The 26,525-nt window shown below is 40.0% G+C and overlaps 1 protein-coding gene across 4 annotated transcripts in view; it reads left to right on the forward strand.

The window, feature by feature from the left end:
• The window catches only part of LOC127941763 (cell adhesion molecule 1-like), a 270,814-nt gene that overhangs the window by 194,969 nt on the left and 49,320 nt on the right, over window positions 1–26,525 (forward strand). For all 4 annotated transcript variants that reach the window (XM_052537145.1, XM_052537147.1, XM_052537148.1 and 1 more), the window contains 3 exons: window positions 328–474; window positions 19,735–19,887; window positions 22,640–22,777. In XM_052537145.1, coding sequence (XP_052393105.1) covers window positions 328–474; window positions 19,735–19,887; window positions 22,640–22,777 — 438 coding nt within the window. The remainder of the gene's footprint in view (window positions 1–327; window positions 475–19,734; window positions 19,888–22,639; window positions 22,778–26,525) is intronic.

A 26,525-nucleotide genomic window follows, 5' to 3' on the forward strand; every position in this document is an offset into this window, starting at 1 on the left:
TGCAGATACTTTATATAACTTAGCTTCAGGGTACAAATATCTGAGAACACTAATGAAAATGTTTCTATTTATATTTTTTTCTAATTTCATGCAGTTGTTTTTCTTTATTAATTATTGCGATTACAATTTGAGTGATTTTTTATTTATTTTATTATTATTGTTTTTTTGTTTTGTTTTGTTTTACATAGTTGATTTAGAAGTTGATGGATGGACAGATATTTAGATGGATGGATGGATGGGTGTATGGATGGATGGATAGATAGATGGCTAAACCTGCCTCTCTTTCATTCTCCAATTTGATGTCTATTTCTCTCTGTCCCTCCACAGTCCAAAGCCAGAATCTCATAGCGGACAACATCTCTGTAGTGGAGGGAGAGACTGCCATCATAAGCTGTCGAGTCAAAAACAATGACGACTCCGTCATTCAGCTCCTCAACCCCAACAGACAGACCATCTACTTCAGAGATGTCAGACGTGAGTACACATATTCACACAGCGCACACAAACAGTCTCCAGTGGAGCTGAAGTGTTAATGCTTCAGAGTAATCCACTGCGCTTCTGAGGGCAACCCAAAGAGAGACCTGGTTGGCTGGTGAGGGCATGTTTTTTTTCAGCGATTCCCCTTGCTCCCATGTGTAACAACAATGAGTTTTACATAGTAATTAACTCAAATGATATATAGGGAATTTGAATAATTAATCAAGAATTTGATTAATATATATCTCAGATGACAGTTACATTTAATTTTATTGATTATGAAAAATAGCTCAATTGCCAATACCAATACTAATCACAGGGCACTGTAATTTACTCATTAATATGTCAATATTACATTCTTCATATCAATTATTGTGATATCTCTTACTGTAAATGCAGATCAACCCGTGGTATGTCCAGCACACCACTGTAGACCTATCAATTTTCAATAAAGTTATCACGCCTTATAATTCAAGGAAAAGTATTCTCTGGCCATGAAAATATTATCCTATCCTTATGATAAATTTAGTTTCTAAATTTAGAGCTTGTAGCTAAAGACCAAAACATTTCAGTGACTCGTAATGTGAGTGGGGTGGAGTCCAAAGTCAATCATTTTATATATGAGTTTTTAATAATTCAACTAGTAATACATCAAACTACAAATCACACAGAGTAAATATGCGTACGAAAATACAGACAATAAACATTTACAAGACATAACGGAATCCAAATAAAAGAGAGAGAGAGAGAGAGAGAGAGAGAACGAGAGAGAGAGAGAGAGAGAGAAGTGTAGAAAGCGAGAGAGATCACAGAATGAGCTCAGGTATGAAAATCATAGTCAGTAACTTTTGGGAAGCCAACAACAAATCAGATCATAACAACACTTTAAACCAGCATTTAAATCTCCATAGAGAAAGTGATACTTGCAGAAGTGTCCCATGTGAGTGTGGCGTGAGATCGGCGTCGAGCTTGTGAGCTTTGCGCGTTGAAACAGCCATGTGCCATGAAACGGAGGCCATGTGACGCGCGTGCACGCTGCGCTTGGCGTGAGCGTGGAGCACGTGGTCCTTTGTTCTGTCCTCGCGCGGTATTTGAAAGGTTCAACAAACATTGTTCCAGAATTCGTCTTCCTTGCGTGGAGAGGCGAATAGTTTAATAAACTTAGTAAAGAAAAGAAAAGAAAACGAACGAAACGAAAGCTTCCAAAGGAGCCATTAAAATGGCTTTTTCTCTCAGCCCCTGTGCTGAGGGGGTTCGCGCTATGAGCGCGGCCTATGGCCGCGCGGAAGCAACGTTGGAGGGCAGCGTGTCCGAGAACGGAGAAGAGAAAAAAAAACAAGAAGAGAGCGAAGAGTGGACCTTGTTTGGTCAATTCTTATAGCTTGAAATAGTTCACGCCCATTTTCGAGGGAGCATCCAATGAATGTCCGCGATCTGAAGAGGAGGGAAAGTTCCTTTGTCTCGGTTGAGACAAACCCCTGATGATTTAGGGCCTGTCCGATTTCATCAGGAATATTAAAGCAAGTTCATTATTCCAGATTAAATACATTTTTCATTACTTTGCTCTAGATAAATGGGTCTGTCAAAGCATGACGATTAGAACAAGACTAAACATAATAGGTATATGTGATCAAAACATGAAGTTACATTAAATATGTGTAATTCTACATCTGAAAGATTTGCTTAACACATGATAACACTGCAGATGTTGGGAAACATCTAAATGTACCAAAAGGGAATACGTAATACATTTATACAGCATAAAAACTAACAGGTAACAAATTAATTCCATAGAATGCATTGGGGAGAAGATTTGGCTTCTCTCCTCTCCAGTGTGGTCGTAAACTTTACGACCTGCAAAAGTGGGGGTTGCAGAGACATGGCTCTCTTTGAGGAAGTTAAAGTGAGGAAAGACATTTCCTAAAGTATAAGCTTGCAACTTATACTCTTCACATAACAAGGATTAACCATTTTATGCAATCCATAAACATAATTAAAATACATATTAATAATAAAATGAAAGTAAGGAACTTATACGAAAAGTTCCTTTGTCTCCAGTGTTGGAAGAATTTGGGTTGGGGGTTTTCGTTTCTTCTTTGAAGCTCGCATGGGCATCGTAAATAGTTTAAGTCCAGCCAGGCTGGCATTTAGTACCAACAGTCTGAATTTATAAAACAGAATTTAACCCATGAATCGCTGACCTGCATATCTGTTACATCTCCCCCTTTCGTCAGATGAAGTCCCTGTGTGGACATCATCGGACGGCAATCATCAGGATGGGCAGATGAAAGGTGAATCGTGATGGTCATGTAGCAGGTGGGTCATGATGGCAGGTGGTTCCTGAAGCTGAGGACTCCCCTTGATGAGGTTCGGTGTTGTCTTTGACTTGGCACCCCCTTTCCGGGGATTCCATCGGGGACCTCCAGCCACAGTTGTCGTGAGTTTGGCTGTAGAGGTTTGCATCTCGTTGAGTATCCTGTATAGGATGAAGGTCACGCCAAGAGTCAGGGCGGGACCAATGACGGTGGAGATGCACCGTGCAGTGTCGGCAGCAGTCCAGGCTAGGACCGCAGATGACTGGTTCAGAATGGGCTGTCGAGACAGTGCTTGGAGGGCTGTATCGACAGGAGTAATGTCAATGTGTTGGGTGGTACCTTTCAGTACTTGGTCCAGCAGGTTGGCACGGGTGGCGGTGTCATGCTGGTCGTAGGTCAGCATAGCTGAGCGCACAGGAGTGTTGACGAGCCATCTGTTACCCACAATCTCTGCTTGCGTTTCTGTGACTTGTGTACGAGGCTTGGCTTCAGCAGGGCAGCGCGTATCGCTGACCCAGGGTTGCAGCTCGCAGATTCCTTCAGAGTTGTGTCTGAGGAAGGGTTTGCTAAGGCAGAGATAATGAATGTTTTTGGTTAAAGTACACATGTGCATGTTTGGGGCCAGGTACAGCTGTGTGTCGCTTTCGTGGTAGGCCACCACATTTGGAATGTGTGTTTTGGTGTGGGTGTTGCTCTTCCACATCCTGACACTGACAATGTCTTTAGGTCTGTAGACTTGGCTTGACTCGCTGATGAGTTGGTTCAGGAGCACGTTCACTTCTCTCTGTTTGGGGTTTACGTGCCGTAGGAAGGCGCTATCCAGAGAGTTGGCCAGGTGTATTTGTAGCAGGTCAGCTGGCATGGTGATGGCGTAAGACAGCACAGTTAACACAAGGCTTAAGGGTATCATGTATGGTGGGGTTTTACTCGTGGTTAGGCTGTCTTTGGAGGAGCTAACCTCCCACAGCATGGCTGTTGTTAATGCTGTTAACAGCTGAGTCTGGGTAAAGTCCTTCTGGAAGGCAGTAAACAGTGGTTTCAAGGAGTTTACAGTCTGGTTCGCTGCATTGACACTGGACATAACAATGTTAAACATTCTGGCGGCAGCAGCGGCTCTAAGCAAAGCTCCCGGGAACTGTTTGGAGCGGTGGTGGTGTCCACCTAACTCCATTTGTGTAACCGTCACTTTCTCATGTTGGCTGAACAGGTGTTTGACATCGGCCTCAGTGTGAGTGAGGGAGTCCTCTCTCCATCGGAACCTTGTACAGCTGTATTCGGTTACAGTGCTGGGGTAGTGTGCCCTGTCATCGGTAGTCAGGAGTCTCAGCGGTTTTCTCGGTGGCAGCTGTCCTCTCTTTGGCTGACAGCACAGCACGGCAAACCACAGCAGCATCCTGGTACAGATAATAGGGAGAGAGAGAGAGAAAGGGGAGAAAGAAACAAACAAGGCCTGTCTTTGGTTGGACAGGACAGTCTCTTTGCTTCGTGGGCGGCGACTGGGTTTAGCTCGCCCTCGCCCATGTTTTGCCACATCTTGCTGCTGGCATGACGCTTGCCTCAGTGTTGTGTCAGTGGCTCTGGTGCTGCGTGGTGCAGCACATGCTGCGTCATGGAAATATATTGGCCTTATCCCCCTTTTGCTCCGTGGCATTACACGCCCTGGCATTGTGATGTCAGACGGTGCACAACCCACAATATTGTTCTGTGCACGCAGCATGGTTTGTGTATCATGCAGTGGTCTGGGGCTTTGGTTGTCAGTGACTGTAGACTGGTTGCCAGGGTGGATGGAGGGGTCTGAGAGGTGGTAAAACAAAGTCATTATCAAGGTTTCAGAAGCCTGCATGTCCGCTATGTTGGTCTGTGTAGACAACGGAGCCTGCGTAAGCGATTCTGAGGTAGGCAGTTTAGCTAGTAAAGTTCTTGTGCTGTGTGTAATCACTTCAACCTTGAATGTGGGTGGGTGGGTTGGGAGTGACCACAGAATGTTGTTTAGTGTGCCAGTTTTGGCAAGGGTGTCAGTGTGATCTTTAAAGTCCTCGTCTAGACTTGGTAACTTTGAGTGTCCTTTTTCCTTCTTCCAGTACACGATCACATTGTGTGTTTTTGTGATGTTATCACATTGCTAGAACAGGTGTTGGTGTTTGACATGCTTGTTGTTTGCAAGTGTGAGTCCGAGTTCCACACATTCAGGTGAGGATTGGAAGAAACCCAGCGTGTGGTGTAAGGTTTGACCACCTTGCAGGTTGAGCCGAACAGCGACCCCTTTGGTGTAAGCTGGTACCACCGTACCCTGTTTGTTGACTAAGGTACAGAGGCTTGAACTTGGGCCTGTTGTTAGGGCGTTGTACTCATGGCTGGCTGCTGGGGTTCCCGTGACCTCTGTGACCTGACCGTCTGGCTCTGTGGGAGTTCCCGTGACCTCTGCGACCTGACAGTCTGGCTCTAGCAACCTGTGTGGCTGGAGAGAAAGAGGTTCTCGCACTTGAGCAAAGTCTTTTAGCTGTTTGAAGTTCAGAAAAGGGTCAAAGTGTTCTAGCAGGTCTTTGTCGATGAGCAATGTATGAGTGTTCACTGGTGGGACATACATGGGATGTATTAGACTCATCGGAACGAATGTCAGGTGAATAGAAACAACCTGTTCAAACTGGATGTCATCCTGTCTGTACACCTGTACATTCAGTTCATAAGTTTGAGGTGTAAGAGTTCGATCTTGTCTCTTAGCTTCAAATTGGAGTCTTTTGAAAAGGTAAGATGAGATCACCGTCAGGTTTAATCCTGTGTCGATCAGGTCTTCCCTGTTGACTCCTTTTTGACCCACCCCCTTTTTGACAGGGCTGCCCAGGAATGTTGGCATCAGGGCAGGTGTGACGATCGGTGATTGGTGAGGACCGGTCTTGTGTCGCTCGCTGCGAAGGCAGGTAGTCAAAACAGCATTTTCTGGTACCTTGTGTTTGTGGTACCTGGTGTGAGGACCTGTGCTGTCTCGTTCAGTTAGCTGTAACAGTTAGCTCTGTGGTCTGTAGATGACAGGCAGTGTTCTGGGTGCTTGGCTCATCTTCCTTGTGAGTTTTCATGTGAAGAAGCACTTTCAGCACCCTCAGGATCTCTGCTGTCTCAGACGTGGCTGCACTGTGTTGCCCTCTGCTGGCTTGGAATGGTATTGACTCTCTGTAAAAATGTCTGTGACTGTGGTGTTGTAGGGCGCCATCTAGGGTTAACTCCAAGCAGTGCTCAGAGACAGAGACTTTGGGGTATTTCACAGTCTTTTCACAAATAGTCTTTTGCTTGGTGCAAGCTTTGTGGGCTAAGTTCCGTAACTCTTGTGTAGTCCTGTTCCGGGGACACGCTGGGACTCTGAGATGAAAACTCCAACTGGCATGTAGGTTTAGGAGGAACAGAGTTTTTAAGTTGAAATCCTGTTCCATACCTGGTTCGTTGCATGCTCTGAAGTAGGTGTTTCGTAGCTGACTACAGAAAGTCTGTGGGTTTTCAAATCGGCCCTGTTTGAGGTCCATAGCAATAAGGAGCCCATGATCTGAGTTTGGATCAGAGAATTCAAGAATCAAAGTCTGTAGCAGTTGCTGGTAGTACGCTTTGACAGTCTCTGGTTGACGATCCAGAAAGCAATGCACATCACGGCTGGACGTGATTTTTAACAGGTACAATGTGTTCACATCTGTCACATTAGCGACAGTTTGCAAATGAAAGTCAATGGCTTGTAAAGAAGCATGAACGTCATGTCCTCCTGCAGGATCTGGATTGAATGTAGAGATGCTTCTGGTTAGCTTGTGAAGTTCTCTGTGAGCAGTGCAGGGTTTGGTGACATGCGTTCTCTGGAAGGGTTCTCTTCCCTCCGTTGTTGACAGATGTTCTTGTAAGCTGGCTGGTGATTTCCTTAGAAGGGAGATTACACCCCCTTTTCCAGCTCTGGGTTCTTGGCTGAAAGGGTTGGAGTGGCGGCCCGGGAGAAATTTTGTGGTGTGCGTTTCTCCGATCCAGCCACTCTGTAATCTGTGAAATTGTCTCAGTTCTGTGTGAACAGTGTAAAGTTCATCTTGGAGCTTGTCTCTCTGCAGAGTAAGCTTGTTGAATTTAGCTTGGGCCGCTTGCAAGTGTGTTTTGCAGGCCCAGGTTTTATAGTCTTTTTTTTTTTTTTTAGTTCAGTCTCTGCTCTTTTTAGGAGAGCGTCGCCTTGCTGGAGTTTTTTGTTGAGTTCTTTTCTGGCTTCTCTCTCCAGATGTTCTCTTTGATCTGTGTCGAGGCGAAGATCTTGCAGGGCATTGTGAAGTCTTTCAACTCCTTTCTGTAGCTCTGGATCTGTGTCGTCCTCTTTCTCGCGCTGGTTCTGGGTCTCGAGGAGAAGCTGATCAAGATGACTCTGGGTTGGGGCCTGGTCCTTCCAGGCCTCCTCCGCGATGTTGCTCCGTTCACTGAGCGGTGCCTGGGCGACGAGAATGGGAACTAGGCTTCCGAAGATCCTGGCGAGTTCTCTGTAGTAGTCGCTTTGGTTTGGATCGCGTGCCATCAGTTCATCTAGCTCGGTGTCTAGTTGCTCTGGGTGCTGCAGGTTACTGGCATCCTTGGGCAGGAAGGGGGTCGTCACTGCTTTCAACCATGTCGAGAGGTGGCCCCCGTGGACTGCTGGACTGGATGCCTGGAACATCCTGATTCTCTGTCGGTGAGAGAAGCACAGCACACACACACAAAAAGACCAATGCAAGTTCGTTCTACGTTTAACGAGCTATATTCATACGGGCTGTGCCGTTTATGAGAATTTTGGGGCTGACTGATGCAAACAGTCAGACAGTTAAGTAGCCAATTAACTTGGGTCAACGAAGGACCTGAAATGGAGATTTGACAGGCAGTAGCCTAGCGGGTCGTGTGATGACACCGGCTGCTGGTTGTCGCTCTACTATTTAACTTCGTTGGTGGCTCCCAGGTTACTGTCTCTATGTGAAATGAAAGAAACAAATCACAACAGAACAGAGGGTAGAAAAGATCAAAGTGAAGCACAACACTTGAAATGAGATGAAAACAATAGAAACACAATGTGTTAGTGGGAATAAGGAGGCCTAAGCCTACTGCTAGGTTTTAAGATAGGGCCAACAGGTGAGTGGGCTATCTGGGTAGGAAACCTAGAAATATGGTGTGGCTTAAAAGAAGTAAAAGGGTCAGAACACTTAAAATATATCCGGGGGAATATCTAATATTCTGTGGCTTATAATAAGTGGATAGGTTTTATCATTTTTGTTTCACCTGGTTGAATTGAAGTCATTCAGGTGGGAACCAGTGGCTTGGTCAACCTCCCCGGTGCTCCCCAAACACTGAACCGCAGTGTCCCCGGTCCTCCGTTACTCTGGCGTGTCGCAGGACAGCACGGCTTGTGACTTTTAGCACAACCTTTGGAGTGCCAAAATTGCTGATGTCTCTTGAGACAAGAGGGACCGAGTTTCACTCGCAGCCAGTATCGGTAACACCGGTCGGGCAGCCTTGCTCACTGGAAACCTGAGATGACTGTCCAATCACCAAGGGAGTTCTACAATCAAATACACAAAGGATGAACAAAGGAAACTTAAAGTTAATTAAGGTTTGGTTTGTTTAACATCAATTGAGTAACTATATGTAGAGAGGAAAGGTAACAGCTTTACCTAATCATGATAAAACAAAACAAAGGAATTTATGATAATAATGGTAATTATCAAAATAACCTAAGTCAAAAGAGAGAAGAAAAATAATAAACCTCAAATAAAAAGACAGTAATGAAACAAGGGAGAAGGAGTAGCTGGTTTTCACCACAAGGGGGGGAAAGTACTGCTTCTCTGTCTTTAACCTGCTGAGCAGAAAACTTAATTCAAATTAAAAATTCAAAACTGGTTTAAATCAAAATTTAAAATAAGCATGTAAGAATTAAAAGGAAAATCTGAATAATATCCTATAATAACCATTGATAGCTTGTAAGTTATCATTAATGATCATGAAATTAATCAAACAGTGTGAGATTAATCAAAGAGGGTAAAAGTGGACATGCAATTCAAACAGAATGGAAAAGACATAGGTCTGTTAGTCGATTTAACAGGAGACTGCCACTAGATGGCTTACCTTCTAAGTGGGTCAATCAGTAGTTGACCTGAAACATCTAGATTTCCACTATTAACAATTACATTTGAATTCAAATCATGTTTGAACTAAACTCAAAGTAAATGTAAACAGTCAAAGGCAGGGAACATTCTTTTGTTTCCCTGTAATACTATTCGCACGAGCAAAGCTGTAAATGCAAATAATTATCGAGAATTTAGACATCCAATTCAAATACATCACAGGGGATTCGAAATTAGCAATCAGAGCGCATTATCTGAAACGGCCACGGGATGGCGACTTTGCACTCATGCAAGCTGGAATCAGAAAGCAGGGCGCAACCTGAAATTTCTGAACCACGCTTTCCCTCTGGTGTTTAGATAGCGGAATTACAATTTCAGTAGGACTTAGAGATTATCTGATCGTTTGTCAGGCTGATTTTCTGCATCAAAAATCACAAGTAACAAACAGATAGTTTTGATTCTGTGGTGCTATATTAAACATAGGGTGAAGGAAGGATCCGTTCACTTCCAAAACACAAATGTAACAAAACAGGAATTTTCCATCTGCTGACTCCAATAAACATTTATCAAAATAGCACTTATGATCTAAATGTTTTAGGTTTAAAAATCGGGTAGCTAAGCCAATTTTAGACCAGGAGTTTTTATCGTTTTAATCTTGAATATCACTGTGGTTCACCACGAATTCAATAACGATATTTAATAACAAGGCCTTTTTACTGAATCAGAGGAACATCGCTCATGTTCAGATTTACATGTTGCAACTAATAAAAGATTTCTTTATCTTTTAATCATTCATATTAAAATGTTCTCACTGTAAAAAGATTTTGGTCTTTCTTAACAGGATACTTTTAACATTATACTGCAGTTTACTTTCATTAAAAATAACAGTGACTATACTGTTAAGTTTCTACAAATACCTAGCGCTGACTGACCAGCTTTTTGCCTCAGTCAGTTGAGTGAGTTCGCGTCTTGCGACTTATCTCACCAGTAACGTTACATAATTTCATAGCGCACGTGCAGAAATTATTAAAAACCATATACACAGATTGATTGCTCACAAAACGAAGTTTGAAATGCCCGCGTTCCTCCACCAAAATGTAACAACAATGAGTTTTACATAGTAATTAACTCAAATGATATATAGGGAATTTGAATAATTAATCAAGAATTTGATTAATATATATCTCAGATGACAGTTACATTTAATTTTATTGATTATGAAAAATAGCTCAATTGCCAATACCAATACTAATCACAGGGCACTGTAATTTACTCATTAATATGTCAATATTACATTCTTCATATCAATTATTGTGATATCTCTTACTGTAAATGCAGATCAACCCGTGGTATGTCCAGCACACCACTGTAGACCTATCAATTTTCAATAAAGTTATCACGCCTTATAATTCAAGGAAAAGTATTCTCTGGCCATGAAAATATTATCCTATCCTTATGATAAATTTAGTTTCTAAATTTAGAGCTTGTAGCTAAAGACCAAAACATTTCAGTGACTCGTAATGTGAGTGGGGTGGAGTCCAAAGTCAATCATTTTATATATGAGTTTTTAATAATTCAACTAGTAATACATCAAACTACAAATCACACAGAGTAAATATGCGTACGAAAATACAGACAATAAACATTTACAAGACATAACGGAATCCAAATAAAAGAGAGAGAGAGAGAGAGAGAGAGAGAACGAGAGAGAGAGAGAGAGAGAGAAGTGTAGAAAGCGAGAGAGATCACAGAATGAGCTCAGGTATGAAAATCATAGTCAGTAACTTTTGGGAAGCCAACAACAAATCAGATCATAACAACACTTTAAACCAGCATTTAAATCTCCATAGAGAAAGTGATACTTGCAGAAGTGTCCCATGTGAGTGTGGCGTGAGATCGGCGTCGAGCTTGTGAGCTTTGCGCGTTGAAACAGCCATGTGCCATGAAACGGAGGCCATGTGACGCGCGTGCACGCTGCGCTTGGCGTGAGCGTGGAGCACGTGGTCCTTTGTTCTGTCCTCGCGCGGTATTTGAAAGGTTCAACAAACATTGTTCCAGAATTCGTCTTCCTTGCGTGGAGAGGCGAATAGTTTAATAAACTTAGTAAAGAAAAGAAAAGAAAACGAACGAAACGAAAGCTTCCAAAGGAGCCATTAAAATGGCTTTTTCTCTCAGCCCCTGTGCTGAGGGGGTTCGCGCTATGAGCGCGGCCTATGGCCGCGCGGAAGCAACGTTGGAGAGCAGCGTGTCCGAGAACGGAGAAGAGAAAAAAAAACAAGAAGAGAGCGAAGAGTGGACCTTGTTTGGTCAATTCTTATAGCTTGAAATAGTTCACGCCCATTTTCGAGGGAGCATCCAATGAATGTCCGCGATCTGAAGAGGAGGGAAAGTTCCTTTGTCTCGGTTGAGACAAACCCCTGATGATTTAGGGCCTGTCCGATTTCATCAGGAATATTAAAGCAAGTTCATTATTCCAGATTAAATACATTTTTCATTACTTTGCTCTAGATAAATGGGTCTGTCAAAGCATGACGATTAGAACAAGACTAAACATAATAGGTATATGTGATCAAAACATGAAGTTACATTAAATATGTGTAATTCTACATCTGAAAGATTTGCTTAACACATGATAACACTGCAGATGTTGGGAAACATCTAAATGTACCAAAAGGGAATACGTAATACATTTATACAGCATAAAAACTAACAGGTAACAAATTAATTCCATAGAATGCATTGGGGAGAAGATTTGGCTTCTCTCCTCTCCAGTGTGGTCGTAAACTTTACGACCTGCAAAAGTGGGGGTTGCAGAGACATGGCTCTCTTTGAGGAAGTTAAAGTGAGGAAAGACATTTCCTAAAGTATAAGCTTGCAACTTATACTCTTCACATAACAAGGATTAACCATTTTATGCAATCCATAAACATAATTAAAATACATATTAATAATAAAATGAAAGTAAGGAACTTATACGAAAAGTTCCTTTGTCTCCAGTGTTGGAAGAATTTGGGTTGGGGGTTTTCGTTTCTTCTTTGAAGCTCGCATGGGCATCGTAAATAGTTTAAGTCCAGCCAGGCTGGCATTTAGTACCAACAGTCTGAATTTATAAAACAGAATTTAACCCATGAATCGCTGACCTGCATATCTGTTACACATGTGATGCGTCTTACACAAGAACTCTCTGATATTTCCCTACAGCTGCACTGTGTAATTATAGCAGAGTCTTTCTAAAGAGTTTCATCTCTCCCACCCCTCTATGAAATATTGCAACCGCCAGTCCCATGTCATATGCAGAAAAGCACTTTGATGATGATATTTTCTTTGCACAAAAGTTGCAACAGGAAGCATTTTTAAGTAGTTCCAAAGTGCTTTCAAGTTCAGTCTGAGTCCAATCCAGCACATATCAGGTGGTGTCTATGGACATGGCGCCTGTCTCCACGACCGGTCCCCGGAAAGGTCTGTGCTTCTTATTTCATCGCTTTTCTCTGAAATAATGATAAGCTTCTCTGAGGTGCCAGACCGAGTCATTTTCATCTCCTTCCCCATAAACGGCACTGTGGTTAAAGAGCGTTCCAGTCAAGGGGAGTGAACGGGAGAGCCGTCAGTCGCCTGAGGGACTGTCCTCATCAAGAAACGGTTAAAGTAATTGTTCCCGTTCCTCCCAGAGTTTGGATTAAGGTCTTCTGAACCGTAATTTTATCTCTCAGCTTCCAATCATTAGCAAGGCTCAGACTCCAGGTTTTTGGTCCGTGCAAGACTGTAATTATCGCCCGTCTCCTTAATAAAACTTTGATGGGCTCTTCTCAAAGTAACCGTGGCCGGTAATCAAAATTGATTGTTGCCATTTAGGAGAAGCAGCATGTGTCCTGGAGCCTCTAGGATTAAACCTGAGAAAACAATGCAAATGAGATTCGGAAGAGGAGCACAGGAGCAAAGGAAAGGAAATGAGACAGATAATAGAGGCAGCCATCAGCCATTGATACACAAAGAAACTTCTTCTTCAACATCTCATTTTTGGTTGCTTTATGCAAGTTGTCTGCACTCAGTTGATTGCAAAGGAGTGATTTAGGCCTGGTTTTCTTTATTTAAAAGTTTAATTGTTATTTAATATAATTGTAATTAATTCTAAAGGACTTATTTTTTAAATATATATTTTATATACTTTTTTATATATTTTTTATATAATTTTTTTATACTGCGTGGACATAATTGCACATTATAAATGTAATAAAATAGAAATCAGTGATTTTAGTCATTTTAAAATATTTGTCAATATTATAATCATAACATTCACATCAAGATTTTAGGTGACATTTTCTTTCAATGTATTTCAATTAAAAATTACTTAAAATACTACAATAGTCTCTCGGCTCAGAAAATGAAACAGAAAATGTTGTGTATAAAGCATAAATTGAGGTAGAGTATATAGGCCAAATCTTTATTAAGTTTTCTTGCCATGTTAACAAGTACTGCACATTGTAAAAAAAAATTCAACCACAAAACTGAGAATTCAACAAAAAAAAAAATTCAAATTGAGACATTTTATATTCCTAAGGTCATAGGAAAGTTGGACTGTAAAAGCTTTTTTGAGCTCTTGGCTTCACAGTAGGTGAAGGAAATATGATGATAAAGAATCTTTGGCAGTCTTCAGCATCAGTTCAGCAGGAGGCGTTAAACGCTGTGGAGTTTCTAAAGCACCTCCTCCTCTTTACACACCTCTTACACCCCCCACATAGTGTGAGCAAAGAGCGACATTTACTTATTTATAACATTTATTCGGCAAAGGCTATTTCACATGACTCACATCAGGGCTTCAACGATCAGTGCATGAGCTGCTTTGACTTCCAAGTCAATGACATTGCAGATAGTGATAAAAAAAGGACAATTTATGAGGTCACTGGGTGCAAGACAGTGTGTCATGTAATTGTTTTGTGGCTTTGTACTCTAAAGACCCTGACACACCAAGCCAATGGATGGACATCGGACATCTGGGACTCATGTCAGGGCTTCAATGTTCAACATATGCTCTGCTTTAACCTTCACGTCACCAATGTTGCAGATAGCGATAAAGGGCGAATTATGAGGTTACTGGGTGCAAGAAAACTGTGCTGTGTAATTTCGTGTTGCTTTGTACTCTATAGGCCCTGACACCAAGCCGACAGACAGTTAGCTCAGCTAAATCAGAGTCAGCCAGTCGGTGAGAAAGACCACTCTGATTGTTGTTCAGCTTAAGTGATCAGAGCGTGAGAGGAATAGTGATGAGCAAATAAGTATAACGTCAAAAGTGAACACAGAGGCTGTTCTAATTTTACATCTTCATCTTACCCAAGCATTCGCAAATATTTTCATTATGACAGGGCAGTCTGGAATGAAGAAAGTGAATAGCAACTAACACTTTCCACACAAGCTTCGGTGTGGATGTATGGATGTAGTTGTCGTGGTATGGTCAAGCTCAACATTTTGGCTTCAAGCAACAACACAGTTGGCGATTCTCTCTGCTAGTTCTTAGTGAGGTGAAAACAAACTTAAATGCAAGTTAGAACTGTTTTTGCTAGAAAAGACATTCTATGTATCATACACGTCCAGTGATCATTGCCTGCACTTCAAATTTCAAGATTTTATTTGTAGCAGTGCATGATATTTTTAGTCTCCTCTTTTCTCTGAAATGTGCTATGCTGAGAGGACACAAAGCTGTGACAGTGTTATTTCACATTGTCTTTTTGTCCTTGCTGCATAATCTTTCCTTTTTTTTAACTTCCTGAGCCTTTCAGATTCCTGTATGGCATTTGCTGCCCATTGCATATGCCTGTCCTCATATGTTACGACATATACTCATTGTGCCCAAGAAACTGAGAACATAATGCAGGTTAAAGCCTTGTAAAAATCCCCAGGAAATGAAAGACAGTTTCAAAAAAGGAACACGGGAGCGCAAAAGCATTTGTCCATGCTTTTTTCAGGGTGATAAGCTTTAAAGGGTTTTGTCAGGCAAGGAAGCTGGTTTACTGGGCAGCATGCCCTCAGAAGGGACAGGAAACCATGCTGAGCTTCATTCTCAACCGCTCCCACAGAGCACTGGATGTAGCTGGGCGACAGAAACGTTCCCTCTCATGGTGGTGGGACAACCTCCCGGGGCCTCACGAGCTCTCGCTGTCACGGTGTCCGGCGCTGTGTCCGAAAACGCTACAGCAAGCAGGAAAGGGCATTTACACAGTCGCATATGCTGTTATTATTTGGGTCACAAGGCACTGCTTTTTTTTCACCAAGGTTTCGACTTTGTTCATCCACTTCCTTTTCCAAAAAATAAACTAGAACGAGAATGTGAATTATATCTGCATGTCCTGAAGGCATAATATTTTTTTATTGCCTGTTTGTGCACTTTGCATACTTTTCTCATTTAAAGCTAATATGAAATCAAAATTTACCCTATTTACCTGTTTCCTGGTCTAATTGGGAATGAATAATTGGTGCACATTATCCAAACTTCCATTAACCTCCAACTTTCCATTTCAGATTACGTCACTGATCTCTTCCCTCCAACCCCATTTTTTTCTACTATTTTTCTCATACTTCTCATATTTTTTCCTCAATTTCCTTTTCACTCTGAAACATGGGTCAATGATGTAACATAGTTTATTATCTAGATATATTAATTTATTAATTTTAAATTAGATTTTTTGCTTTGAATACACCTGTTATATGAGGAGCCTGTTTTTAATTTTACAGTTTACATTCATTTGTTATTTTTGAAAGAATATCAAAAATATCAGGATTGGCACCACATTATCTTTATATGACAGGGCCAGTTTAGTTCACGTTTTAAAATTTATAAATGTAATGATATTTATGAATGAATTATTTGTGAAAAATACTTTGAAAAATATGTTTTAAAACTTTTAAAAGATTAATCAAGGTGCATATTCTCACATGTATTGAGGGATATGAGATAAAAAAAATTAAAAAAAATAAATATATATATATAATTTAGTTCAGATTGCATGATTTGACTCTAAAAATGTAAATCATGATATTTAAAAAAGAAATACATTGAAAAAATATATATTTTAACATCTCATGACATAACGTTTAATGTATGAATGCATATAATTATTATTTTCTTTGTCATAGACACTCTTACTATTCATTGACCCACAGACAGGTAAAATAGATCAAATAGGTCATAGTCAGTGCATCTGGCATTCCTCGATTCTTCTCCAGAAACCAGTGGTCTTTCATTACAATGCTTACCCGGTTTTATTCGCCTCAGTGATATGGTCTCCCTAGTTCCTTGCCCTCTCTTCTCCCCATTAAAGCTGACACCGCGCTTATTCATGTTCTCATAATGATCTAATTATTGCTGTCTCACCACCTGACGCACAGTCACAATATATTATAAACCGGTTTGGCTTCTTGCTCGTTATCAGTTTATTTGAATCCTCACATTTCCCCAATCAATAAATTGAATTAAATTATTAGCTTCTGTCTGCCCTCCCCTTGACAGCCACATTCCAGCTTTCAAGCTGGTCATTCTAATTAGTTGCACATAATGCAGTGGCTACGTTAAAGGCGTGCTGCTTGATGTTTCAAAACAAAGAGCACCACAATGGCTGCTGGAGACCATAGCGCTGCTGTTGGTCTGTGCATTTCTTTCTGGACACGTGTGGCTTTATTTCTCCCAAGCTCAGACATGTACCTGAATAAACTGCACACACACTTTTGTTGAGTGGGATATAGATGTAAAAGCTACATGTGTGTGATGTTTTATTTATTTGTATTTTCGCTCTGAGCTTAAGCCGCCTTGACATCATGATCAAAGGTGAGAAATAGGTTGCCTTGGCAGCAGTGTCTTGTAGCACGGTCTCCACGGGCATGCACAATCTGTGAAAAAAATGGACTCTCTGCATCTCCCACGCTGGGGATGGCAGTGGCACGCTCGGACAGGGGGCTTGAGGTGGCTCGCGTGGAAATGCAAGTATAAGAAAGCCCTTCGTAATATAGAACGATGAAGATATTTTTCCTTTTGTGGTGCACACAGAGAGACGGCAGCTCTTGTAAAGCAATGTGTTTTTTCTCTCCCATATGCACATGCTCTCTTTCCCTCTCTCTCTCTCTCTCCTTCTTTTGAATAAAAGCGAAAGAGCATGGCTAACCAGCTGGATCCAAGAACAATCAACACCCTGCGCCATCAGGGCCTGCTTTCATGATCCCATCGCCTCAAAAATCTCTAATGATGCCTGATTATTTCTTTATTTATTTTCCCATTTATTTATTTATTTACTTATTTATTCATGGTCCTCTTTTTTTGTGCTCCTTTGAACTCAGCTGTTGCGGGCTAGAACAAACGCATGCGCGAGTGCTCTCTGTGTCGTAAATGGTCTGTCAATCGGCCTGGAATTTATCCCCGGTGGGGGGGGGGTTAGGGGTGCCGGTAGCCTTTCATCTCTCTTTCGCCCATCTCTCACTCTCTATTTCACCCTCAGCACCATTTACTTTTCACACTCAGCCTCCCACACTGGCAGAGTGAACCCTAATGGACTCCTCATTATTCTGGGCCGAAAAGATTCTGTTCCTCCATATAATTAGGAGAGAAAAGCAAAAGTTAGGATCAGCGTGAGATTCTCACAGTCACGTTGGAGCTTTCAGATCTGCCTTTAAACTGAGCTTGTGTCTGCCATATTTGACATAAGCATACAGCTGTCCCTGTTTCTTTAGATAGATAGATAGATAGATAGATAGATAGATAGATAGATAGATAGATAGATAGATAGATGGATAGAGCTATTTCACATAACAGATGTTTATATATACTCCACAAAACAAAATCATTACTGGATTTGAAAAAAAAAGAAGACCCCTTTCAATAGTTCCACATCAACATCCTGTTCAAAAGTTTACACCCCCCGGCTCTTAATGCATCTTTTGCCTTCTTGAGCAACAGTAAATGTTTCGACCTTTTGTAATAGTTAATGTACGAGACCCTCAATTGTCCCTCAATTGAATGAAAATTAACTAAATAGAAAATTAGGTCCCACTTTATATTGTCTCTAATACCTGTGTACTTACAAAGTAACTACATGTGTACGTAGTATGTAAGCACAGTGTAAGTACACATTGGTACATAATATATAGAGCTGTAATATTCCTGTAACTACACACATGTAACAACCCTCCGAATGGTTTGTGTAAGTACAAATGTGTAACAGGACATATTTAACTTCTCACAATTCTTAGCACTGTTTTACATAACCTCAAGGTTATGTAAAACAACCTTTGCAAAAATAAAAAAAATATGCAGACATTTATGTGTGCATGAGAAACTATTAAACTTGGCATATGCACAGAGGGCTACCTGTTGTGCCATCAACCCATTCCGGAGTGTGGTGTCTTGGCCACCACAAAGTATTCCAAATTTTAAGCACTTTTTACTGTACCAGTCTTTTTTATAGACCCTTGAACTTGGCAAATTTTGCCATCAGCCCATTTTGTGTCATGGTTTCTGTGCCAAAACAAAGGATGTGTTGAATTGGACATCATGCCTTGATATCAGAGGTAATACAATAAGAAAAGACTAATTTTGAGCAAGTTGATCTCTGTTCATTTCAATTCACTTCATTCATAGTGATGCACAAAGGAAATCGTTTTTTTTTTAAACTAGAAATTGTAATGTGTAAACATCCAAAATTTTTCTTCCACATGTGAATAGTTTCTCAAGGGCATGACACAATAAAAAAGTTTATTGTGGGCATGTAAAAGTCTGTATTTTTATTAATATTATTTTATGGAAAAATAGAAGAAAAAAAAAAACTGAGAAAATACAAATATTTACATATGACTGTACTATATATCAAAAGCTAAAAATAATGCTCAATGAACCAATTACGTTAAATATGGTGTGAAAATCTACTGAGATGTTTGGAAATTTGGGTCTTAAAAAGTATGGAATTTAAAAATGGAAAATGGGTAGGAACCCTGGGCAGTCACTGCTGGAATTGATCAAATGTGCAGAAGATGCTGGGAAACCGAAGAATGTGCAAGAGCTTGAGGATTTTCTGAAGATCATGCCCTCTTCTGGACTGATCGTCTATGACTGACTGTATTTTTCATCTGACTGCATGACCCAAACCGTGACGTCCGTACCGTGACAGTGTGGGAAGGAAAAATTTAATGTTACTCCCCTTATATATACTGTATAACAAGACAAAGAAGTCATTTTATTCCAAAAATGAAATTTCCACTATGCACAAATTTAATCAAACCGGTTTCACATTACACATATATATCCAACTGAAATTAGTCAAATTGAGTGTATTTTAATGGTGTGTATTTGCTAAAAGTCTGCAGAGACAAAAGTGTCCATGAAACACCCACATACTGTACATGCTCAACAGAAGTCAAGAACTTTTTCTCTTTTTTTTTAATGAAAAGGTGCTTGGGTGTCACAGTGGTCTAGCATTGCATGTCCCATGGCTACTGTTCCTGTTTCAAACCCCAGTGATACAATGCTCAGGTCAGACGATGCCAAAAATAGATGCACCTGTGGACCTGAGTGTGAAGCAATCTCAATCACTTCAGTTATTCCCATGGAGCACCTTTCAACTGATTTGAAGAATATATTGTAGCCTGCACATTTGTTAAACTCCCCCGGTGTCAGTTATAAGCAATAGCTTAAAGAAGCATGTGGTTGCCTTTATTTGCTTCGGTGGAAACACAGTCTAGCCTTCAGATGGGGAAAAATACTGCTAATTATCTCTAACATGTTTCTTTTGTTGCTTGCAATAGAAGCAGAGTGTGAAAATTTGACTTTTCATTCTATCATCTGCTCTCTTCCTCTATCCACTCTCCAGCCCTGAAGGATGCTCGATTCCAGCTGGTCAATTTCTCAGACAACGAGCTGCGTGTGTCGTTATCCAACGTGTCTCTCTCAGACGAGGGAAGATACGTGTGCCAGCTCTATTCAGACCCCCCACAGGAAGCCTACGCCGACATCACTGTGCTAAGTATGAACACTCATGCATGCACACACCACATACAATACACACACAGTCATTTATATTTGTATTTATTTTGTGTAATATATATATATATATATATATATATATATATATATATATATATATATTTATTTATTTATTTATTTATTTATTCATTCATTTATTTATTTATTATTACTTTATGTACTCAGCTAGACATCATGTTAGGTTAAAAGTAGTTCAGCTTTGATAAACGTGTCTCGAGACCTGTGTTATGCTCCACCTTCATTATACTAACTTGATACTTATACTATATTTTAAGCACGATAGAAGCTGCATATATAATATATAGGTCTTAATTATGTCGTTGTTGTTGTTTTTTATATACGTTAAATAAATTGCAGTACTTTTAATTCTCCAATGGCCTTTATTATAATATACTCTAAGACACCATGTTAAGTTAAAAGTAGTTCAACTTTAAAAATGACTCATATGAAGACACCTGCGTTTTGTTCCACCTTTGCGTCCAGGTCAAGTTGTTGCCTAAACATTATATAGGTCTAACTTACAACTGTAATATATTGCTATTAAAGTATATATATATATATATATATATATATATATATATATATATATATATATATATATATATATATATATATATATATATATGAAGAGTTCAGAGGCAAAAGCCTCTAAGTGCTATCTGAAATTTTCATCTACAGTTAGGATTTTTATCAGGCTCCTATATTTATGTTCAGTTATTTTAGATAACTAATTTTAGATTAAAAATTTCAGATGGCACTTAGAGGCTTTTGCATCTGAACTCTTCATTTATTTATTTAATTATTTTTAAGGGGGGTTCCAAATTTGGTTTGGTGGTTTGCTGAATTTTTGGCCCATATATGAATGCTCCAAAGCGTACCAAGCCAAGACCATCTTAGGAGGACGTCTGGGTACAGTTCGCTCTCAGATATTGGTCAGATTTGAAGAAAAAGACTTCCATTGTGAACCCAAACTGCTAAGGACTTGCTTGATTTTGTTTGTCTGTTTGTATTTGACAAAATACATGATGCCATATATCTGAACAAGCTGTCCAGGATCTCCAGCAGAAAAATAGGCCCACAACAGATCCAGTAGTATATTTAACCGTAGACATGGGGTACTATTTTATCTTAGTGTGCACCAAACCCATCTTGTGTGTTTGCTGCCAAAAAGCATTTTTTGTTGTTGTGGTTGTTTGTTTGTTTGTTTGTTTTTTCCTCTGACCACAGAACCCAGTTCCATTTGAAGTTCCAGTAGTGTCTGGAAACTAAATATACTGGAGTTTGTTCTTGAATAAGAGCAATGGAATTCGTATTGATGCACACACACACACATATATATTATAAACTCTTCCTTTCAGAAGTTTGGGATGTTGCCAACATTGATCATTCTAATAATAAATCATCATATTAGAATTATTTCTGGAGGTTTATTTGACACTTTATACTGGAGTAATGGCTGATGGAAAATCAGCCATGATGAGCATAAGAGACTTTAAAAAACATTACAAATCTCACTGATCCCCAACTTATTGAATGGTAGTACATATGTACTGTAGTACATAAACAAACACCCACAGACGCACACACATACAGCTTCTTTGTTTCTTGAGAAATCCTTTTATGATCAATCCCCAGAGTGGAGCAGCTTTTGTGAGATACTGCAGCAGTATAGAATCAAGATATAGCTATTCATCTTCACCTAACAGAAGGCCAGAGACGTGGCCAAGTCAGATCCTGAGCGCAGAGTCATTCATATTTCAGAACGGAGCCGTTACACCACATGTGCGCACACACGCTTTCACTGCTGTTTGGAGGGGCTGGTGAAAGCCCTCTAAAAACTCAACAAACCCTTCACCTGCTACTTCCTTTGAGGACTCAGCTGCATGGTGGAGCCATTCAGTGGAATTATTGTTTATGTGTTCGTGCGTGTGTGTCTTTGTGTACATGTGAACGCTTTGCTGCGTTCTGCGTCTTGACATAACTGCATGGAAAAATCCCCCGCACTTAAAAGTGATTATTCCGTTTTGAGAGCAGAGTTTAGTGCGGGATGGGTATTGAGGGAGTGGGATTGTAGAGAGCACACCGAATGCATTCGAGTGGCTGGCTTCACAGCTTTAGACGACCGAGTTGAAGCCGAATGCTTGAATGGAACCCTGCTACTCGGGGGGGAACAAGAAACCTGAATTACCCTGTCCAAAAGACGCCACACATTTATGCCAGATTGCTAGAAGCCTAGGATTTAGGTGACCTTTTTATGTAAGCATTTTAGATGTTGTGACCCTCCTGGAAGTAAGGACCACTGAAAGTGAGCATGTCTTTCGAAAACACTGTTATAACGGCATATCCAACTGTGCACCAAAATAAAAAGGAAAGCTTTTAGGGATGTGTGTTACAATATGGCTATGAACATTCCCAATTATTCAGGTCAGTGTGCAATGTTCTAGCAGATTTATTCCAGTCTGCTGGATGTGTTGGATTCGGTTACGCAAGATGTTTCACCACTATTCACAGCGAAGTTATCCGTGTCTCATCAGAGTAGACACTTTGTCAGGATACACTCCTTTATGTTTTTTATAAAAGAGAATGAATACACTCACCTCTTTATCTTCTATGACTTGTCCATTCCTCAGTGTTAGCGACTGTGTTGGCTGTCAGTGCACCATGGGCTAAATGTGACTCTAGTAGTGCTTGATTTACAGACCGCCTTGTAAAATCTGTCTATCCTCTCTCAGTCCCACCAGGAAACCCAATCATAGAGTCCCGGGAGGATATCGTCAGAGAGGGCAACGAGACAGAGATAACCTGCACCTCCATGGGCAGCAAACCCGCTGCAAAGATCAGATGGATGAAAGGAAACAAAGAGCTGCTGGGTGGGTCAAGCCACATTGAGTACACACAAACAAACCATGTGTTTACCAGGTTCATTTTCACTTTGCCTGGCATCCCACAGAGTGTGTTTTTCATCGGAGACTTTATGTATTAAAAAGAGAAACACTTAATAACAACTTGCATTAATACCAGAAACAAACATTGTTACATTGATATAGTGTAATGATTTGCAGGTAATTAATGTAGACTACCATTCAAAAGTTTGGGAACAGTTTTTTATTATTATTATTATTATTAAAGATTGTATTCAGCAAAGACAGATCAAATTAATCAAAAGTGACATTAAAGACATTTATAATGTTACAAAACAAAATTTATTTTACATAAATTATTATCAGTGAATCCTGAAAAGAAACATCACAGTTCTCACAGAAATATTAAGCAGCACAATAATAATATCAGCATATTAGAATGATTTCTGAAGGATCATGAAACACTGAAGATTGTAGTAGTAGCATTGCCATCACATATTAAAATAGGAAACAGTCATTTTAAAAATGTGATAACATTTCACATTATTACCATTTGTATTTTTGATTAAATAAATGCAGCCCTGATAAGCACAAGATCATCTTAACAACCCAAAACTTTTGAATAGTAATTTCTATAATATTTAGTAAATAGTTGTTGTTTAATTAATTAATTATTTTTTCAAGTTGTTTTTTGTCCTATTTTCCACATTTAATAGTTTAATAAGGGTCATTAAGACCATAAAATTAATGAAATGGTAATATGAAAATGATGTATTGACAAAGTGTGGAATCATTTATATATATACAATTTATTTTTCTTATTATTATGTTACCTTTTTAAACTTGACAACCTGTCCATTTATTTATTTATTCACTCATTTATACATTTGTGTTTAGATTTATAAATCAATTCATAAAAATACAAGTTCATTCAAGTGTGTCCAAACTTTTGATTGATAGAGTGTGTGCGTATCGTTTGATATACCTCTTCTCTACAATCTGTAGTGTAAAGTTGACCTTGGGAAGTCTTGTGAAATTTATACAAAATTCATGAGTCACCATCTTCTTTTCATCATCTGCTTACCTGAATACTCCTCTTATTGTTCCTGTAGCTCAGTTGGTAGAGCATTGCCTTATCAAGCGCAAGGTTGGGGGTTTGATTCCCCGGGAACACATGATAGGTAAAAACTGATAGCCTGAATGCACTGTAAGTAAAGCGTCTGCTAAATGCATAATTTAAATTTAAATTCCTCACAGAAGCTTAGCCCATTTTCCATCATGGTCCGTATGGGTGAGCGAGAGGCCGTACCTTTAACCCACAGCTGTTTAGACACAGGCAATTTGCATATGTACAAATTACTGCATATAAGCTGTCCTAATAACAGCTAGCCAAAATGAGACGGCTAAATTGCAGTCCTGGACGGATGTGTTCATTTGGTAATTAGCGATAAGCTCAGTCCGGGGTCTCCGTTTCTCTCCACTGGGAGTTTCGGCAGCTAATACACAGCATTTTTCTGTTCATTTATCTCTGGGTGTTTTGTGTTTATGTAACATCAATATACAGTATTATTAGACAGTTGGACAATTGTAGCGCAAAAGATGGATGAGTTCGCCTCAGTGAGATGGACAGCAGGACATGAATATTCTGTTCTTGTATAATGGAAAGGTTTGAATGGAGGAAGAGAAAGCGATTGAAGAATTCGAGGGACCCCTTTCCTGACACCGGCGGTGCAACGCCGGCACTCACTGGCTGGAAATTGCTTTTGGCCCCAGCGCCTTTGGATTTATTTTTAATTAAATGTCCTCATCATTCAGCCTAATTACCTCTAGGATAATCAAGCTTTTTTAAATATCATTTAAAGGTTACACCCATACAGCCCAGGAATGTAAACTCAGCCGCCCCCATCATGTTCCACCTCATCCTCCCCTCACACTCACACATCCACAACCTTCCCAGTCTTATCTGTGTTTTGTGCTGTGCTTAGTACTTCTGTTTTACATCCTGCTCCATTGTTGACACACACCTGTCTCATAAGTCTGGCTGAATGAACGTCAGGAAACAATGAGTTGTTAATTTCCTCCTGTCAGAAGACGTCTGGCCTGCTCATTGTGTCATTGCTTAAAAATATAATCTCATTTCAATTAGCCCACTAAGCTTAGCTGAAACACAATGGCACGATTCAGCATTTTTAATGGCTCTAAGGGAGTTTGCTAAATACTCATTTGGCCCCAGATCTCCAGACTGCCCTCTTTCAGGGAGTGTCTTTCCATTGGAAGGTGTTGGATAATAGGGAAAATATAGAAGGAGGGTGAATTATAGAGAGGGAAAAATGTGAAGAAACCGTGAATTCAATAGGGACAGGATCTTTTTTGATATTCAGCCCACTGTATCGCTGCAGATCGGGACTAATCAGTGCTCCTTTGCATATCAAAAAGGGAGATGTTATTGAAATGAAGAAATGTCTGAATGACAGTGATTGACCTGTGATTATCTCTTTATCAGCAGTGACTGTGCCATTGTGAGGGAGAATATAGACGTGCTTCTGGGCTCTCAATGAGCTCTGTGTCTTCATTTTTCTGAGATATGATTGTCTGAATATCCATTCACTGATGATAATGCGGAATGTAGAACGAATGAATGTTCAAGACAACGAAATGTCAGAAAAAAGAAAAAAAAGAGACGTCCAGAGTCAATTTTTCCATGAGAAATTGAGATTTTCAGACAGCAGTTCACCATCTGCTATCATGTTGTTCCAAACCGTCTTAAAGGCATAGTTCAACCAAAAATGAAAATTTTTCTGGAAATCAAACAGTTGGTGGTTCCCATTGACTTCCACAGTATTTATTTTCCTTCTATGGAAGTCAATGGGAACTGTTTGATTACGAGCAATCTTCAATCTTAATTTATGTTGAACATAAGAAAGCAACTCATACAGGTTTGGAATGACAGGAGGGTGAGTAAATGATGACAGAATTAACCATTTTTGGTGAACTATCCCTTTAAGCAAAAGCTTTTTAAAGAACAAAGAACTGGTTTTATCCATGTGATGAAATTGAATGGGGTCCAAAACTGTTTTGAATGTACAAAAATATGTTCTATTATGTTCCACAGGAATAAATATGAGAATAATATGAAGGCAACTTTTTTGACTATATACGCCTGTAATAAATTGACATTGGTGGTACCCTCCATTAAACTCACATTTTTCTGTTTCTTTTCTTTAAGCCTGTCGCTTCAACATCTAATTAATTTTTGAATTTTCAAGTGGGTTATTTTTATTTTACAAAAACACAAACAGGACAATAGGTCCTCTCTCTGTTACGTTCTCGCTCACCCTTTGTCTCCTCCTTTCTCTCTTTCCACCTATGCCTGTTTCTCTCCACAAGGCCAGAGCAGTAATTGAGTAATGGAGGTCTATGCGGTGCTGCGAGACTATTGTCTAGAGCCACACAATGATTTTGAGTCTTTTGTGTTCTTTATGCCCACTTGATGCTGCTGAGGAGGGCTGCGGGTCAGAGGCATCCACTACAGCCATTATATCTCACTTCATAAAGCACAAAAACACCATTACAGCCCACACAGTTGCCAATGAGTGACAGCTGCATAACAAGCCTCAAAAGGAAGTGATTTGGGGCTGTTTTTAAGCCATATGGCCCCTCTCATATGGTCACATTTCAGGTGAAGCTGCAGGGGGCCATTTACTGTACACATGTCATCGATAAGCTACAGTGAGCCTCCATATGTCACATATGTGCA

Source organism: Carassius gibelio, chromosome A21, assembly GCF_023724105.1.
Source record: "Carassius gibelio isolate Cgi1373 ecotype wild population from Czech Republic chromosome A21, carGib1.2-hapl.c, whole genome shotgun sequence".
Taxonomy (NCBI): Eukaryota; Metazoa; Chordata; class Actinopteri; order Cypriniformes; family Cyprinidae; genus Carassius; species Carassius gibelio.